Source organism: Nicotiana tabacum, chromosome 20, assembly GCF_000715075.1.
Source record: "Nicotiana tabacum cultivar K326 chromosome 20, ASM71507v2, whole genome shotgun sequence".
NCBI classification, from domain to species: domain Eukaryota; kingdom Viridiplantae; phylum Streptophyta; class Magnoliopsida; order Solanales; family Solanaceae; genus Nicotiana; species Nicotiana tabacum.
The window spans coordinates 149,790,176-149,807,002 of NC_134099.1; the positions used below are offsets into that span (position 1 = coordinate 149,790,176).

At 34.3% G+C, this 16,827-nt stretch overlaps 2 protein-coding genes across 2 annotated transcripts; one reads left to right on the forward strand and one right to left on the reverse strand.

The window, feature by feature from the left end:
- Positions 1-1,434: 1,434 nt before the first annotated feature.
- Positions 1,435-4,151, reverse strand: LOC107787459 (transcription factor BEE 3). Its single transcript, XM_016609041.2, has 6 exons — positions 3,609-4,151; positions 2,691-2,810; positions 2,510-2,575; positions 2,322-2,390; positions 2,144-2,221; positions 1,435-1,684 (listed from the first exon to the last, which is right to left on the reverse strand). The coding sequence occupies exons 1-6, from the start codon at positions 3,963-3,965 to the stop codon at positions 1,559-1,561; spliced, it is 816 nt and encodes a 271-aa protein (XP_016464527.1). The 5' UTR covers positions 3,966-4,151; the 3' UTR covers positions 1,435-1,558.
- Positions 4,152-7,629: 3,478 nt separating this feature from the next.
- LOC107787460 (small ribosomal subunit protein eS7) lies at positions 7,630-13,401 on the forward strand. The gene is made up of 6 exons (XM_016609042.2): positions 7,630-7,770; positions 8,319-8,403; positions 8,507-8,580; positions 11,323-11,446; positions 12,438-12,620; positions 12,921-13,401. The coding sequence occupies exons 2-6, from the start codon at positions 8,329-8,331 to the stop codon at positions 13,038-13,040; spliced, it is 576 nt and encodes a 191-aa protein (XP_016464528.1). The 5' UTR covers positions 7,630-7,770; positions 8,319-8,328; the 3' UTR covers positions 13,041-13,401.
- The last annotated feature ends 3,426 nt before the right edge of the window (positions 13,402-16,827 follow it).

The following is a 16,827-nucleotide window of genomic DNA, read 5'->3' on the forward strand; positions in this document are numbered from 1 at the left end:
TGCAGATCCCGGAGCAGCAACTTTTGGACCGTAGCTTGGGTGGCTGGCTTCAGTCCACACGGAGATCCAAGGTAGTCCTGCAGGCGTCCGCAGGCCCTGGCGTCTTCCTCTATCCCTTTATCCTGTTTCATTTACTTATTTCAGAAACAATGTATCTTTTATCTTTCGGACTTTGTATGTGGTATTCTTATACCGTCTGTGAAACTATGACACCAGTTCTGGGTAGTCAGTGCTCAAACAGTTGTATTGGATACATATTGAGATAGTTATTGCTTTTCTTCCTCTTATTGTAAATTCCGCTGTCTCACGTTATTGCTTCATAATTGTTAAAGAATATAAATGAGTAAAAAGGTAATTTGTTCAAACAGTCGGTTTGCCTAGCTCACACTAGTAGGCGCCATCACGACTTTCGAGGGCGAAAAATCCGGATCGTGACAATAAGACTATCATATTAGAAGGTGATAAGTGCAAATGTTAGATTAATAGTCCTTTTGTTGTTTGCTTATTCTATTTAGTATTTTATTCCTGTGACATAAGCTTTAGATGATGCTACTTTTTAAGAAATCTAATAATATAAATAAGAAAATATTACTTAAGCACAATTGCTATAAATTTCATCAGCTCATTATGTGTCGGGTAATATTATATTGTGTTGCTATTAGAGGAATGACTATGCACTTGAATAAACTGAAGAATGTTTGTTGTAACTTGTAAGTTAAAGAAATATACGAAGGAGTATATACAAAGACGGATCCATGGTTTAAATTTTATGAATTCAATCTTTAAGGTTTTTATTATTGAACTCGTTATATTTTTAAACTTATGGTTCATATTTACTATTTGTTACAATTTTAATAAATTTTTTTATATAAATTTGTGATTTGCATCGAATTACTGGGTTCATCTGAACCTAGTTCCAAAGGGCTGAATGCGACCCTGGGTATATGTGACCAAAGGCCTATGACGAGGGCAAATTTATTCGAAAATTTATACGAAGGTAAGATATAAATAACTTCCAAAGTACAGGGATAATTTCAGCCCCTTTTTGAAAAAATTAAGTAGGTTAACAACAACAACAACATACCCAGTATAATTCTATAAGTGAGTTCTAGGAAGGATAGTGTGTACGCAGATCTTACCCCTTATCTGGCGAGATAGCGAGGCTGTTTCCAATAGACCTTCGGCTTAAGGAAAGGTGAAGAAAACGAAGAAGAAAGAGGAAGAAGAAAGAAAGAACAGAGAAACGAAGGACGAGATAAGGAAAAGGGGAGAAAGACAATTATAGTAACAACAACAACAACAACAACAACAAAACCAGTAACAGAAAATAGCCTCAAACAGTAACAAACTGAAAAAAATTAAGTAGGTTGAAAGAGAAGGATAGTTTGTACTATTTAATTTCAATAATTTTGTTAAATTCGAACGCAAGAACTGTAATGTGAGGTTGATACAAGTATATTAATTAATCGAATTTCTGAGTTTTGCATGTGTACAAAAATTACAAATGTGTGTATACTACTAAGTGGGAGAAATATTGGTTGAATATTGATCAGAATCTTTAGGTGTTGTAAGGCAACTGGGGATAGCAACCAAAAGTGTGGTCAAGAGGGCCAATTTGATTAGAAGAAGCCACCCCTTCTTTCCTTAGCTTCTGCATTGTGTGTGCTTCATATGCCTTTGCTCTCTGCAACACACAATTATCCTAATGAGTTTAAGTTTAATAGATTGGCAATAAAAAGCTAGTCCGTGCACAAAATATTTTGCATTCACGTAGCCTAATCTAATGCAAGTATTAGTGGTTGCTTTACCACTTAAACTCGGAACCTATAGATCACGCGGAGACAACTTTAATTTACTGTTGCTCCAAGGCTCCCCTTCGTTCAATAAATTGGCAATATAAAAAATATTTACATAATCATATCACTTACAAATAATTACAAGTAAATTTCTATCATAAGTGCTACTAATTTTCTAGTTGATAAAAATGGCATGTAACTTGTTATCACATATTAAATTACACTATAATATTATAATTTTTTTTTTATGTTATGTATGTGTGTAACTTTTAATCTACCCTGATTAATCTTTAATCAATGCATATTAAATTATTCTTGAGTGAACCAAGAAAAGTATAAAAGATTACCTGCAATGTCTCCAAAATGTCTATCTCTGAGTTGAAGTTATTATATGTGCTTGCTGCAGAAAGCTTCATGGAAAGAAACTGAATCCAAAAAAAAAAAAATTATTTTTTTATAATAAGTCAATCTTTGTTCTCTCTCTTTGGGTCAATCAGAAAAGGAATTGTACTAATTTCAGCTCACCTCCACTTGATTTTGCAAGGATTGCACGTAGTTAATTATTTCATCCAACATTACTGCCATACCCATAGACTGCAATTTGATTAAAATGGAACATTATTATGTTAAAATTATGTCTGTTTACTTGAGAGAAATTTTAATCTTTGTACTAAAATTAAAATATATTGTTCAAAGATAGAAATCAAGATTACCTTGTAACATCCAGGAACAATGTCTTGCAAACACCTAAGTCTTTCATTAATTTTTCCTCTTCTCACCTGAATTAATAGAAAAAAAAAATGCATTAGTCATTACAAGTTCATATGTGGAAAAACAATAAACCAAACAATGAAAAATAGAATTTACAAGAAGGAGAGAAAAATAGGAAATTACCCTTTCAGCTAAACTGTGACTATCAGTCGCTTGACCTCTCTTGGCTCTTACATGCACCACTTGCCTTGGGTTGTCTTCTTCCTTTTCATCACTTTTCACTTTCTTTCCTTTTCCTTTACTCTGCAAATGTCCAAACTGAGGTATAAGCACCATGTATATAGACAGGGGCGGAGTTATATCACCCAAGAAACTAAAAAATCAGTCTGATCAACAAAGCATCCTGCATTCATGCAGGGTCCATGAAAGGGCCGCACCCAATGGCGAATCCAGGATTTCGAGCAAGGGAATTCATTATTTTAAAGGAGTGAACAGTAAAAAAACTCATTAAATGGGTTTGTCAAAAAAATTGCAGCGACAATGAATGGAAGTCGCGACATTAAGGAGATTATGAGCCCCCTTAGCAGTGAGCTAAGATGTTGGGTTATGTCAATGGGATTCAAAATATAATATATAATCATAAAATAAAAGTTTGACCTTATATATACAATGTAATTTTTTGGCGAAGAGGGTTCGGATGAACACCCTTCTGCCCCGAATCCTCCCCTGGGTGTGACATAAATAACATACCCTAATAAAAGCATTAGTACTGCTTACACAGCTTGAACCGTGACCTATAAGCTACACGAAGACAACTTTGTCGTTAGCTTAAAAGGAGTTTAATTAAATCCCTTCGCGGGAAAATTATATTATGTAAACAGGTTAAAAATTAATAGTAATTGTGTATATATAAATTGTTGAATCCTACGTAAGGAAAACTTCTAGTGTAATGGAATAAGTGGCTCAAGAATTGCTTTAAATTGCAAGTTAAATTCTTAAGTGGTCCGGCTGAATTCCCCGCATAACGAGAACTTAGTGCACGGAGTGTCCTTTCCTAATTTTGGTACTAAGTACAATTAAAAAAATTCAAGAATTACTCACAGTTTTTCTTTTGGTCCCACTCCGAGAAACTGCAGGAGATGAATATGCAGAGCTGCTTTCTGGGGTCTCTATTATTTTCCTCTTCTTGCATTCATTGATATCATTTCTAGCTTGGATTATAACCTTATTCTTGTCATCTTCTTGAAAATTTCCATTGAAATTTTCTGTTAAACAAACCGGGAATTCAGGTGCTTGGGTTATAATATTTTCATTGGAAAATCCAACAAAGCTCTGAAAATTGAGGTTTGACATATCCAAGGAAGTGGGGTTATTGAAATTCAAGCTGGAGTCAATGTTAAATACAGAAAATGGTGGATTATTGATTTGCATGTCTGGATTGAGTAGATGATAAGCCATAGCAACTTTTGGTGTATTATTATAAAATTTGCAGCTCACAAGGGATGTCAAGTGTATGTTTTCTGATGATAAGAGAGGTTGTGACTAACATCTATATATATAGAGAGAGTATGGGCAAAATTGAGCATTGTTTGTGAAATTTTCAATTTGTTTTTTCATTAAAGAATGGAATAGTAGTGAAGCAATTTGAGGTTGCCACTTGGAAATTTGGGGTCTGTGTCTTTGTTCCCCGTATGGACCATACTCAGGAGATGTATACAATTCCCTGGGACCCTGAATTAGGAGTTGGGATTATGAGCCCAATTCGTATGAATATTAACACGATATAACCCAAGATCAAACATGATGTTAGAACACTATATATGCAACAACAATCCAATAGAATCTCATTAGTGTATGCAGAGCGTATCCCTAACCCGGGATAGGGAGACTATTTCCGGAAGACTCTCGGCGCAACTATATAATTTGGATTAGCAAGAGCGGTTGTGTACTTGTTTGAGTTATGCCGCAATTGACCTTCATCTCTTTTACCCTTTCTCCAATATAGCAGCGTCAATGAGACAACTACCATACACAACTGCAATTAATGAAACCCTGATGAGCCTTCCATTACGAGCTTCATTGGGTTGAGCCTACACTCACCGTCATACTATACCCACCAAATACATAAAGTACACAACACAATAATCAATTATCATATTTATAATTGGGCTCGTGTTTATGGACTATCATCAAACTCGAACATTTAAATATACAACAACAACAACAACGAATCTAGTATATTGGGGAGGGTAGTGTGTACGCAGATTTTACCCCTACCTTATAAAGATAGAGAGACTGTTTCCGATAGACCCTCGATTCAAGGAACAATGGAGATAAAACAACAAGTAGCAAACAATAGTAACAATAATATATTAAGTTAACGGGCACGAATGACACGTCATATATAACAGAAAAGAACCATGAACAACTCGAACATTTAAATATAAATAAAATATTTAATAGTAATGTAAGTCCATTTTTCTTACAGAATTATCATAATTCTTTTTTATTAAGAAAAAGGAAAAAGGATTATTTTGAATGTCATAAGAAGTTGCCAATAAACGCATTTAATGCTTAAATAGTACTACTACTACAAGAGCATCTAAAAAGTCATATCAAGATGGGGAGCCACTCCTTTCATTGCTTTATTGATTAGATATCAATTTTTAACATGATATTACAACAGGCAAAAATACTTGCTCATATTATGAACTATCAACTTACTGAAAGGAGATATAATTGTATCTTCTACTTTTACTTTGGAATTTGTATCTTTTGAAATTACGACGTGAATTTTGCGTAGTTAGGTTAAAATACAAAACTTTGCATGGCGTATCCTCCGAATGAACTTGCCTTAGCGGAATGTCCCCGTTTTAATTGGTCTTAGCAAAATGTATCCATTTTTGACTTGAGCATCATAGTTATTCAATTTTTAAAACTTGAAATACTTTATTTGGTGGCGAAAAATAGAAAATAATCGATTACTGGTAAAATTATTTGAATGTTGACAATTTATGCTTAAATATTTTAGTTCAAACATAATTTTTGGTGATTTACCGTAAAAATCTCAAAATTTCATTATTTGTACCTTAGAAAGTCCTGAAAAAGCAAAAATATTTATTCATATTATGAACTATCCACTTACTGAAAGAAGATCAATTGTATTTTCTACTTTTACTTTGGAATTTATATTTTTTAAAATTCCAACTTGAATTTTGCGTGGTTAGGTTAAAATAGGGATTCTAGTTAGAAATCTCATCAGTCTTCCAAGGGCCTTTTTATGCTCAACATTTAAGTCTTATAAGGGTTTACTTGCACATTAAAAGATTTAATTACACTTAAAAAGGGTTGTATTTTAATCGTAGAATAAATAAATAAATAAAAGCATTTCCATTTCATCTAATAATTTAAACTTTAAGTGAATTCACAAAATTTAATAGAAATCATGGGCGACCGAAGAGCATCAGTAGCTGCAATTTCGTGTGCTGGTCTCTTTTCTCAAGTATTAAACACATCACTATGATTAATTTTATATTATCTATTTTGTGACACTCTTTCCTTTTTAGTCAGTCTCAAATAAAAGATATCTTTTTGTATTTAGTAGTAATTTTATTTTAAACTTCTTATCTTATTTTTACTGTGATGTTTATATCTGCATAATTTTTTTATGACTTATTTTACACCATAAATTTTAAAAATCTTTTATTCGATCTTAAATTCTTAACTCGGGACGGAAGGAGAAGCATTTTTGTGGTATGAGTGGATTTAAAAATCGTAAAAGTGGCAGTGAAAGATAAGCAATAAGACCCATTAAGGGATCGATAATGATGTGCATGCACTTTAATTTGGTTACAAATAATCAGTATCAAATCAAAGTGGGTTTATTGGTGATTGGACATTCACCCCCTCAGAATTAAGAAACAATCATTTTATTAAGGTCTTAAATAATCACATTACTCCTTGTCGATATCATACCTCAATACTAAGGAACCAATTAAATCAGAGTTAGGTGAGACCATTATTTGATTACTCATAGGGAAAGAAGCAATACGTCTTCTTTTTTCCCTTTTCCTTAGAATAATTCAGAAACGTCGTAGGGAAAAACCCATAAATCATCCGTTGGAAGTATTAATAAATTAAAGAATATGGAAAAACTACTTTGACCTAAGATAAGTCATAAACACGTGGAAGAACAAAGATCCTTTATAATTCTTGGTTTATAAATATTTTTCATTCTTATTTTCTAGTCTCTCAGAATTCATTTGGAAAAAGTCCAAATTTACCCTATACTTTGCGAGAAAGTCTAATATTACTCCCCCGTTAAAAGTTTGATTGATCTATATCCTTGTTATTACACTTTTAGCTCGAAATTGGCCTTATTAATCAATAGCCGCAGGAACAGGGCTAAACCAAACTTTGAACCACAAGGGAAATTTTGAACTTGGATTAACACATAAATTTTCCACGTGGCTATGCCAGAGGACAAAGTTAGACCTTCCACATACCACAAATACCACAAGAGCAAAGTTAGACCTTTCAGAAATTACAAGGGCAAATCTAACCCTTTTGCCTATATAAATTATAATATTGGTCCATTAAAGACTAAGGGTACTTTCGAGCCAAAATTATAACGGTGAGAACTTGGATGAGACAAACTTTTAACGGAGAGTAATATTAGATCTTTTCGCGAAATACAAAGGCAAATTTGAACCTTTTCCCATGATTATATAAAAAATAATATTCCCTAAATGAACTATATTAAAAGAAAGTTGTATTGCTTCTTCCCTAGGTTTAAAAAATTACTTATATATCCATTTTTTAAAGTTAGTCTTCTTCTCCAGTGTTCCGTTACTTAAAATACAAAGTAGTTAAATATATTGTGTTGTAGGGAACACAAAGCTGGAATAGCTCAGTTGGTTAGAGCGTGTGGCTGTTAACCTCAAGGTCGGAGGTTAGCCCTCCTTCTAGCGCTCATGTCATATCCGTTTTAATATTACTGGTATTTTTTTCACCATTTTTGTTTTTGAAACAAACGCAGCCTAATATCTATCATATCATAACGGGTTCTGCATATTGGGCCTTGTAAAGGTTACAGCTCAAGCCCAATACAGATGGTAACGAGCCCAAATTCAATCGACTAGTTCAAGCCCATCCATTTCATCCCTTCCTTAAACACCATTTCACCCTAGGGTTCTTCTTCATCTCTCAAACTAAACATAGCTAGGGTTTCTCGCCGGCGCTGATTGCTGTCTTTCTCTCACAGGTCCTATTCTCCTCCACCTTTTTTATGAGACTGCTGCATTTAATTTATATACTTCAATATTCAATGTTTAACCCATTGTCTCGAAGGAAATAGTATGTTTTAGCCGCAGGAGTAGCTTTGTAGTATCTTTTTTGTAACGTCACACTCATTTAGCTGATATTATTAGAGTTTGTATGCAAAATATTGCTTTATCAAGTAAAATTTCGTTCTTTCTTATTTGCTGGTAGATTAGTTTTTACTATGCGTCGTTCTATTAATTATGCTTATTTTCTATTATTCCATTGTTTAATCAGCTGAATTATTAAGTGGATAAGGGTAGAAGGACAGGCTCATTATCCACCAAGTTTCTAACCATGTGCCGCCGGCCATAGGGGATTTCCCCACTTGTGGGACTATACGGGGTCGTTGTTATTATTGTTATTGTATTGAATGATAATGTAATGAGCCTGAATGTATTGGAATAGATACAAATGATTTATATAGCGAACCCTAACTAGTATGGGATTGAAATGTCGATTGATTGATTGGTTGAATTGTTGAATTATTAGATCTGTGAAGATGTACACGTCAAGGCAAAAGATTCACAAGGATAAAGATGCTGAACCTACTGAATTTGAGGAGTCTGTTGCGCAGGTTAGTTTTGTTCTTTTTTGTTATGGCACTAGTTATTCAGGACCTAAAAAATTGGTATGGATACAATGTTTCTGAAAAAATTTACTGTATTTTTGTTGAACAGGCTTTGTTTGATATGGAAAACACCAACCAAGAGCTGAAGAGCGAATTGAAGGACCTATACATCAATTCAGCAGTGTAAGAGTTGGCAAAATTGCATAGTTCTGTTGTTAGTAAATGTTAAGTTATATCCTTCTAAAAAAACAAATGTTAAGTTATATGCATTGACAATGTAAAGATATTTTACACCATTAGTGAATTTTAATGGGTTAGTTACCATTAGGGGTGTCAATGCTCAATGGATATTTAAAAATCGACTAAATCGACCGAACCGTATCGCATCGAACCGATTTTTAGGTTTCTTTTAATAAAATCGTAGGTTTTTATATAAATCTATAACTGTACCGATAATTAGAGTAGGTTTTTTATCTTATGAAAATAAATCGAAAAATAGCGAACCGTACCGAATAATAAGGAAAAATATATTTATACATTAAGTTTAAAAATAGTAAAACATTAAGTTTTTTTGGGCGTTGAAATTATGAAAACGATTACTAGGCCAACAAGTAACTAAACTTAAAATCCAATTCCTATACTAGTATACTACTATTGAAACTAAATTATTTCCAACATATTCACTAGCAAGACACAAGGTATTCTAGCAATTATGAGTAGCAAACTACAGTGTATTGAATATTTTTTCTTTTGTATGATTTAAATTTTGTATTTTCGAATATTTAATCTTCTATAGACTTTATTCTTGAGTCCCAACTTACTTAATATCTTTTCTCTAGGATGATTTATATTTTTTTTTTGTTTTTGCTTAGTTTCTTTTACGCTATTGTCGAATAGTTGATGGATATATACTCTGACCATCTTTCATATTTTCATAAATCATCACCCTTTAAAAAGTAAAAATGTCTAGAAAGTTTTGCTAAGTCCTCTAAAAGTACTTATGTTGTTGTATTCTGCTTCTACTAGTGACTTTTAACTAAGGCTGTCCTCTAAAAGTACTTATGTTGTTGTATTCTGCTTCTACTAGTGACTTTTAACTAAGGTTGTACTGTAGGCCGGCCTGGGCCCGGGATCGCGGTCCAAACGGGCCGGTTCAATTGGGCCTGGGCTTAAGTGGTGCAAAAGACCGCGGCGGGCTGGTTCAACACAAATAGCCCGTGAGCCCGGGACCGGCAGGCGGGCCTAGGCTGGTTCAACCAGGCCAAACGGGCCCCAAAATTGGTCCGTTATGCACTTTAAAAAATAGCCATTTGGCCTCCAAACTTTGCTTTAACCCCAAACTTTTTATAATTACACTTTTTCCCAATTCTCAATTATAAATACCCCCCCCCCATTCTTTCATTTTTACTCACAAATTCATCAATCTCTCTAATTTTCTTCTATAATTGCTTACTTTGTTATTGCAATTTCGTAAAAAATTGTGAAGTTGGTGAATTGAAGTATTCATGTCTTCAAGTCTTCAAGTCTTCAACGATATTCAATTTTCAAGAAGTTGTTCGTCAATTCGGTAAACTCGTTCCAACTCTTAAGTTTTAATTTTCCGATAGTCAATTTTCCGATAGTCAATTTTGCCATGATGTTGCACCGGGTCAACAATTAAATGAAGAAGTTATGAATGCTCTTTATCCTAATGAAACTATCTTTGAAAATGATGAGGAAAATGATGATTTAGATGAAACGCAACCGAATTTAGATGATACACCTACTAGTCCTGTTAATAACCCAAATGATGCCCCGCCTGACCCTCCTGTAGTAACCCCTACTTTTAATAGACAACCTGCTAAACGGCCTGAAACATCTCTTGTTTGACACTTTTTTACTCAACTAAGAGAACAAAATAAGGCTAAGTGTAAAACTTGTGGGTCTCAACTAGTTCATAAATTTACTGGAGACCGTAGCGGTATGTGTAGTTTGACTAGATACATATTGAAACACCCTAGAGTTAGCTAGATTTTTACATATATATAAGGCAATATATATTACATAAGGCAATATATAATTATATATACACATAATACACCCTTATATATACATACTATACATACTATATATACTATATATATTTATATAGTTATATATAAGCAATTTATACTAGTATATACATATATAGTTTACAAGAAAGTGCCTTAGATAAAAAAAATAGCCTATATATATATATTTGTATATATATATATATACATACACATATATATAAGGCACTATATATATCTCTAATACATATAAACTATATATATATATACATACTATATATATTTATATAGTTATATATAAGCAATTTATACTAGTATATACATATATAATTTACAAGAAAGTGCCTTAAATAAAAAAAATTAAAAAAAATAGCCCGGAACGAAAAAAGCCCGTTAGGCCCGGTACCATGTGGGCTTAGGACCACCGTGGGCTGGTTCCACACATTGGGACCGTTTGGCCCGGGACCGCCTCAGCCCGGCCCGTTTGTCCCGGCACGTTTAGGCCCGTTTGGCCCGGGACCGGACCACAATACAGCCCTACTTTTAACTAGTGACATTTTAAAAAAAATCGAAAATTAACCGAACCATACCGATTCCGAAGAGAAACCGACATAATTGGTACGGTTTTTAAAAGTATAATTTTTATTATGCATAATAAAATAACCGAAAAATTGGTATGGTATAAATTTTATAAAATAACCGGCCGAACCGAACCATTGACACCCCTAGTTACAATGTTTATCATATTACCAATTAATGTTTATCAAGAGATTTACCGGTAATTACCTAGTAAGTGACCTGGTTCTGTAATATTTTTTACGAGGCAGCGCATAGAACTTAGAGATATGCTTCACATTTCCTTCTTGTGATTGGTTTTGTTGGACTGTTTCTGCAGACAAATTGATGTGTCAGGAAACAAGAAGGCTGTTGTTATCCATGTCCCCTACAGGCTGAGAAAAGCTTTCCGCAAGATTCACGTCCGCCTTGTTAGGGAGCTCGAGAAGAAATTCAGTGGGAAGGTAGCTATTGAACTCTTTTCCTAGTAGTCTCTTGAGTATATATTCGAGCATTGAATTTTTTGGAGTCTTCTTATCTGAAATGATCATATATTGAACAGTTATGAATAGTTATGGTTATCTGGAATTAAATGTTCCGCATAATGCAATTATGTCAAATATTGAGCCTCTCATGCTGGCTTCAAGATTTACCATGGCGTCGTTTTTTGTGATTGGGGCAACATTCTTCTTATATTTAAGGAGGAAAAGTTTTCTTGTTACATTTTGGAATTTGCATTGAGAAATGCACGTATATGAGGTTGGCTCGTGATCCTAGTGGTTTTGACATTATTCTTGTACGGCGTATTTGCACCTATGTTTGAATCATGGTTTGCTGCTATTCTGATTTATGGAAACCTATCTAGGTGTAGAAGTTGGAGCCCAGTCTTTGCTATCATGCTCATGAAATGAAGATCTTCAGTAATTGGCCTTCGTCATCTATACTGCTACTTTCGTGCAAATTCTAGGCATCATTGAAATCATTCTGTTAGTTAGTATCTTGTTGGATGTTTATTGCACTAAGAATATGCTGTGGTGGACTTCTAATTTTTGGCCCCATTTAGTGCATCGTGAAGTGGATCAACTAGGACATAATTTTAAGTGCAGCTTTTTTATGAGAGCTTTAGTAAGATGAGAAAGTTAATTCATAACTTTAATCTCTTCACCCTAGTTCAACTCATATTACTCCTTGGTGCTTTCTCTACATTGTCCAAACGTATCTATGCCTAATAGATGCTAGTTGGATGCGGTGTGAGAATAACCCTCTATGGTCAACACATAGTTATGCTATTTTCCTTTGATTGTTGTTATAATGCACATAAACACTGCACTTTTTATATATGGTTATATTTTAGTTGCAATAGTTGTATTAGCTATCTTATTTGTTGCCTTTTTGTGTATGACAATGTATCTTGCTGGTGTTTTTCGGAATTTAATGAAGTGCTATTTCTCTAAGGATGTAATCTTCATTGCCACCCGGAGAATAGCGAGGCCTCCAAAGAGAGGTTCTGCTGCTCAACGGCCACGTAGCAGGACTCTTACTTCTGTTCATGATGCCATATTGGAGGATGTAGTTGTACCTGCTGAGATTGTTGGGAAGCGTGTTAGGTATCGTGTTGACGGATCCAAGATAATGAAGGTAAGTTTATGGCACAATTTACTATAATGTTTTGTTGCTGAATGGTTTGTGTTTCATGTTTAATAGGAAAACGTTGTAGAAGTAGAAGTAGAATTTGTCACTTGGAGTTTGTTCACTTTCACTAATTATATCGAAGAACAGTTTAAATGATGGTTCCTGAAACATGTTAAGGTCAATTTAGAATTTAGGGATAATTATTAATTATGTGAAGGTTGAAGAGATTATTTAGCTATGTTTGTTTTCTTTCTTAAAATATTCACTTGCCACAGTTATTGATAGTATCAGCACTTTTATGGCTAGGTATTCTTGGACCCAAAGGAACGAAACAACACCGAGTACAAGGTGGAGACTTTTTCAGCTGTTTACAGGAAGCTATCGGGCAAAGATGTTGTGTTTGAGTACCCCATCACTGAGGCTTAGGGTATAAAAGCTGGTCTTGGTACTGCGATACTGAAGAACACATTTTAGTCAGTTTTTGAAATTTTGGTGTTTATATTATTTTATCTAGAAGCTAAGGAACAATGTGATATTGCTACCTGCTTTCTCTTAGCTCTTTAGATTACTGCCCTCTTTGTTGAGTTTAGTTTCGTTTGCTATGCTCTTTGGTCTGTGTCAGCTCAATTGTTTGGATATTGCTCTTGGAAGAGCTGATTAAAACTGATCCTGGGCTCCTCAACTGTAGTAGTGCAAGTATCTGCTCAGCAAGCTGTTTGCACTTAGCAGCACTTTTCGAGTTGTAAGATAGTGATTAGAAGTTTCTTAAGGAAATATTTTATTTTCATTCTATTTTTTTTTTTGGAGAAAATGTTTTTTATGAAAATATTTGGTATTTGGTTGTAGAGTGGAAAATATTTTATTTTCAAAAATATTATGTCAATAATAATATTGGCAAATATGATGTTTTGATGAAGTAACCAAATGATAAAACATTTTTTTTTTTGGCAAAATGGCCCTGGTCATATCAGACGCTGACAATTTTTTCTTAACGGAAGCAGTAACTGGTAAAACATTGTTTAGCTGATCGGTTCTTGAAATGTTAGAAGTCACAAAGAAAAGAAAATAGCTGCTTAATAGGGAAACATGTGTTGATTTGTTTATCACGCTGATAGAAAGGGGTACATAGGTTCTCGGTTGTCACATATGGACCAAAACTTAGTTCAGATCTGCGGCATCTGTGCATATTGTAAACAAGTCTAAATTGAAAACAGTGACACTGAGACTATTTGGGGACATGTCGTTTTCAGATTTTGAGTTGGGGGAGCACAAGTTATTAAACATTTGTCTTACGCCAAAGTTTGGTCACCACCAAATTAGTTGAAGGATTTAAATTTTAAATGGACTTTTTACTACCCCATTGTAGGACTATCAAAATTTGATATTCCAATCATCTTTTAACGAAGCAAATGAGGTCTTTGCTTTGGACCAATCTTTAAAACAAATCACTCATTCACTTGTCCGTTTGTAATTAGAGAAATTGTTACGAAGCCTTTATAAGTGAATTTATTGCTCAAATTATATATACGTATAAAACAAACTAATGTATGCATATATTAGATTATTGACTCTAAATTCTGAATTCACCTTTGTTCACATATTTGTTTATTTTTGTTCTTTTCCCTGCTTTAGCTTCTCTTCATTCATTTTTACTTCTGAGGAGGGTGGGAGTCAGGTTCAGTTTACTCTATTGCCTTGGTAAATTGAGTGACCCACTTTTCAATTTTCTTTTCTTGAATTTTCAGCAAACAACTTGTTAGGGTGGGTAGATTAGGTGGGACAAAGGATGCCAGAATTGAGAGAACCATGACCTCTTGAATGTATTCAAGCAATTTAAATTATCTCTCAATTGGTCTGAAGTCCACAATATACTCATGAAATGTAACGCAGGCCAGAGCCACTATGATGGACAAGCGAGAGCCAACACTTATTAAACTTAAAATTTTGTCCATGAGGTAAACATGGACAAAAATTCAAGACCGTCTACTTTGAGGGCTATATTTACCGTTCTGAGACGAATGTTTGTCAAAAAAGAAACCGAGATATATGTTTGTGGCGAATGAGAGCTATTGATATATTCCACCTCCCACGCCATGGTTGGTCCATCAATTCTATAGATGTTGATTTCTCATCATCTCAGATCATTCAGTTCCAACTTTTTGTGCAGATGAGGAATTGTGTGTTTCAGAAGATCCGTTAAAATGAGCACTTGTTGATTCGCTCTTTCTCCCAACTAATAACTTTAGCTTTAACATAAAATATAACATAACAATTGCAGGAATAATTTTTTTTTTTGGGTAATATTGCAGGAATAATTGGATGTTACCTGGATAGCGTGCAAGATAATGAATAGCAAGTCACATAAAAACTTGATCCTTATATGTGCTGGCAACAAATGTAATATAAATGGAATTAAGAGCACCACATTATATATACTGATTTCTTTGTTGCGGACAAGGGAATTTCATTTTTTTAATTATGTTGGCTAGAATTAAACTCAAAAAGAAAAAAAGAAAGAAAAAACAATACAGTCGTTGAGCTTTATCGATCTATTTATTAGTTCGAGGACCTCCGGGGTCGTTTCGTATGATCGATATGCAAAAATAATTTTGGGATAAAATTTTTGTACCATCTTATCCCTTCTTTGGTTACTAATCCTGGAATAAGTTATCTTCCTAAGATTAAAAATAGTACCGGTATAATTTATACCTACTTGAGGGTGGAATAGTAATCTCATAGTAAGTTATCCCAGGATAAAGCAGTAAAATTGACAAATACAGGATTAATACAACATACCAAATAAGTCAATAAAAAATAATACTAGAATAACTAATTCCAATATATAATCCCAATATAATTAATCTCAACATAATTAATATCAGCATAACTTGTTGTAGGCATATAAATTTTATTAAAATTAAATCCATACAATAATTTGGATTATATTTTAAAGTTCAAGATACATTGGTCCAAATAAATATTATGGGATAATATATTTGAATTAATTATATAAGTCCAACATATATGGATTAAATAAATAAGTCTTAATCTATTCGGCTAGCCCATTTAATTGGGCTAAAGTGATGAACCCACTTCATTAAGCCCAAGATGTCATCTTCCTAGAGGCCCAGTTTGGTGCCACGTGCCAGATGATATGGCACACCAAGTCAAACGGAAGAGCCAATGGGATCATGTCACGTGTCAAAATGACAAGGCATGTCAAGTCACACTAAAGGCCCATGCAATCGCGCCACGTGTGCAAGTGACATGTTCTGGCCAATCAAATGCGGCCTTGTCACACTTCAATTTGATTGGTCGGAAAGAGTTTGTTCGTATCACAACTCTTCCCTCCTACAACTATAAATAGGGGTTCTCATAACCCCGAAAAGACACCAGAAGTTATAACAAGAAGCAAGAGAGAACTCGTGGATCAAACGCCGCAAATGTCGCTACAAGTTTCAAGCTTCAAGCAATCAATTTCAAGCTCAAGAACGAAGAACAAATCAAGGTCAAATTCAAGCAATCAATCTCAAGCTCAAGAACAAGATCATCGTTCGTGGCAACAAACATAAATTCAAGATCAAGCTCAAAGGCCCTTGAATTTATATTAAAAAAGTAGAATCAGAGGAACTATAGAGATTGTACACTCAAATATTCGAAAAATAATACTACGATTGTTGCGATATTTTTCAATCTTGATTTTATTTTCTCGACATAATTTATTGTCTACAAATTCTGGCACGCCCAGTGGGACAATCTCTATCTCTCATCTCAACTTTTCAATCACCAAAGTCCAAGAACATTGAAATGGCTTCAAAGAAAATCAACTCCGGTTCAACTTCCACCAAGGCTGCTAACTCCAGGTTCTATGCTGATGTGGAAAGCATCCTCGATGTACCTTTGGAAGCTTCGGACCAGTTACGAGGAGCAAAGCGAGCTCTTTAGGACAACAAGCACCCCAAGTGTCGTCCGCATCAACACCTATTTTTGTATCTTCATCCTCAAAAGGAGCAAGATCTTCCACAACCCTGAAGGAGGAAGCGATGTTACTGAAAAGATAAAGAAAACTCTTGCTCTACTTGACCTCTCCGGATCCAAGCACTCAGCTGTGAAGGAAGATGATGATGCTTCAAGTGATGGATCCTCCCCACTTACACCACATCACGTGAGCCAATCAATGATCAATATGTGTGAAAATCTATGCTACTCTCCG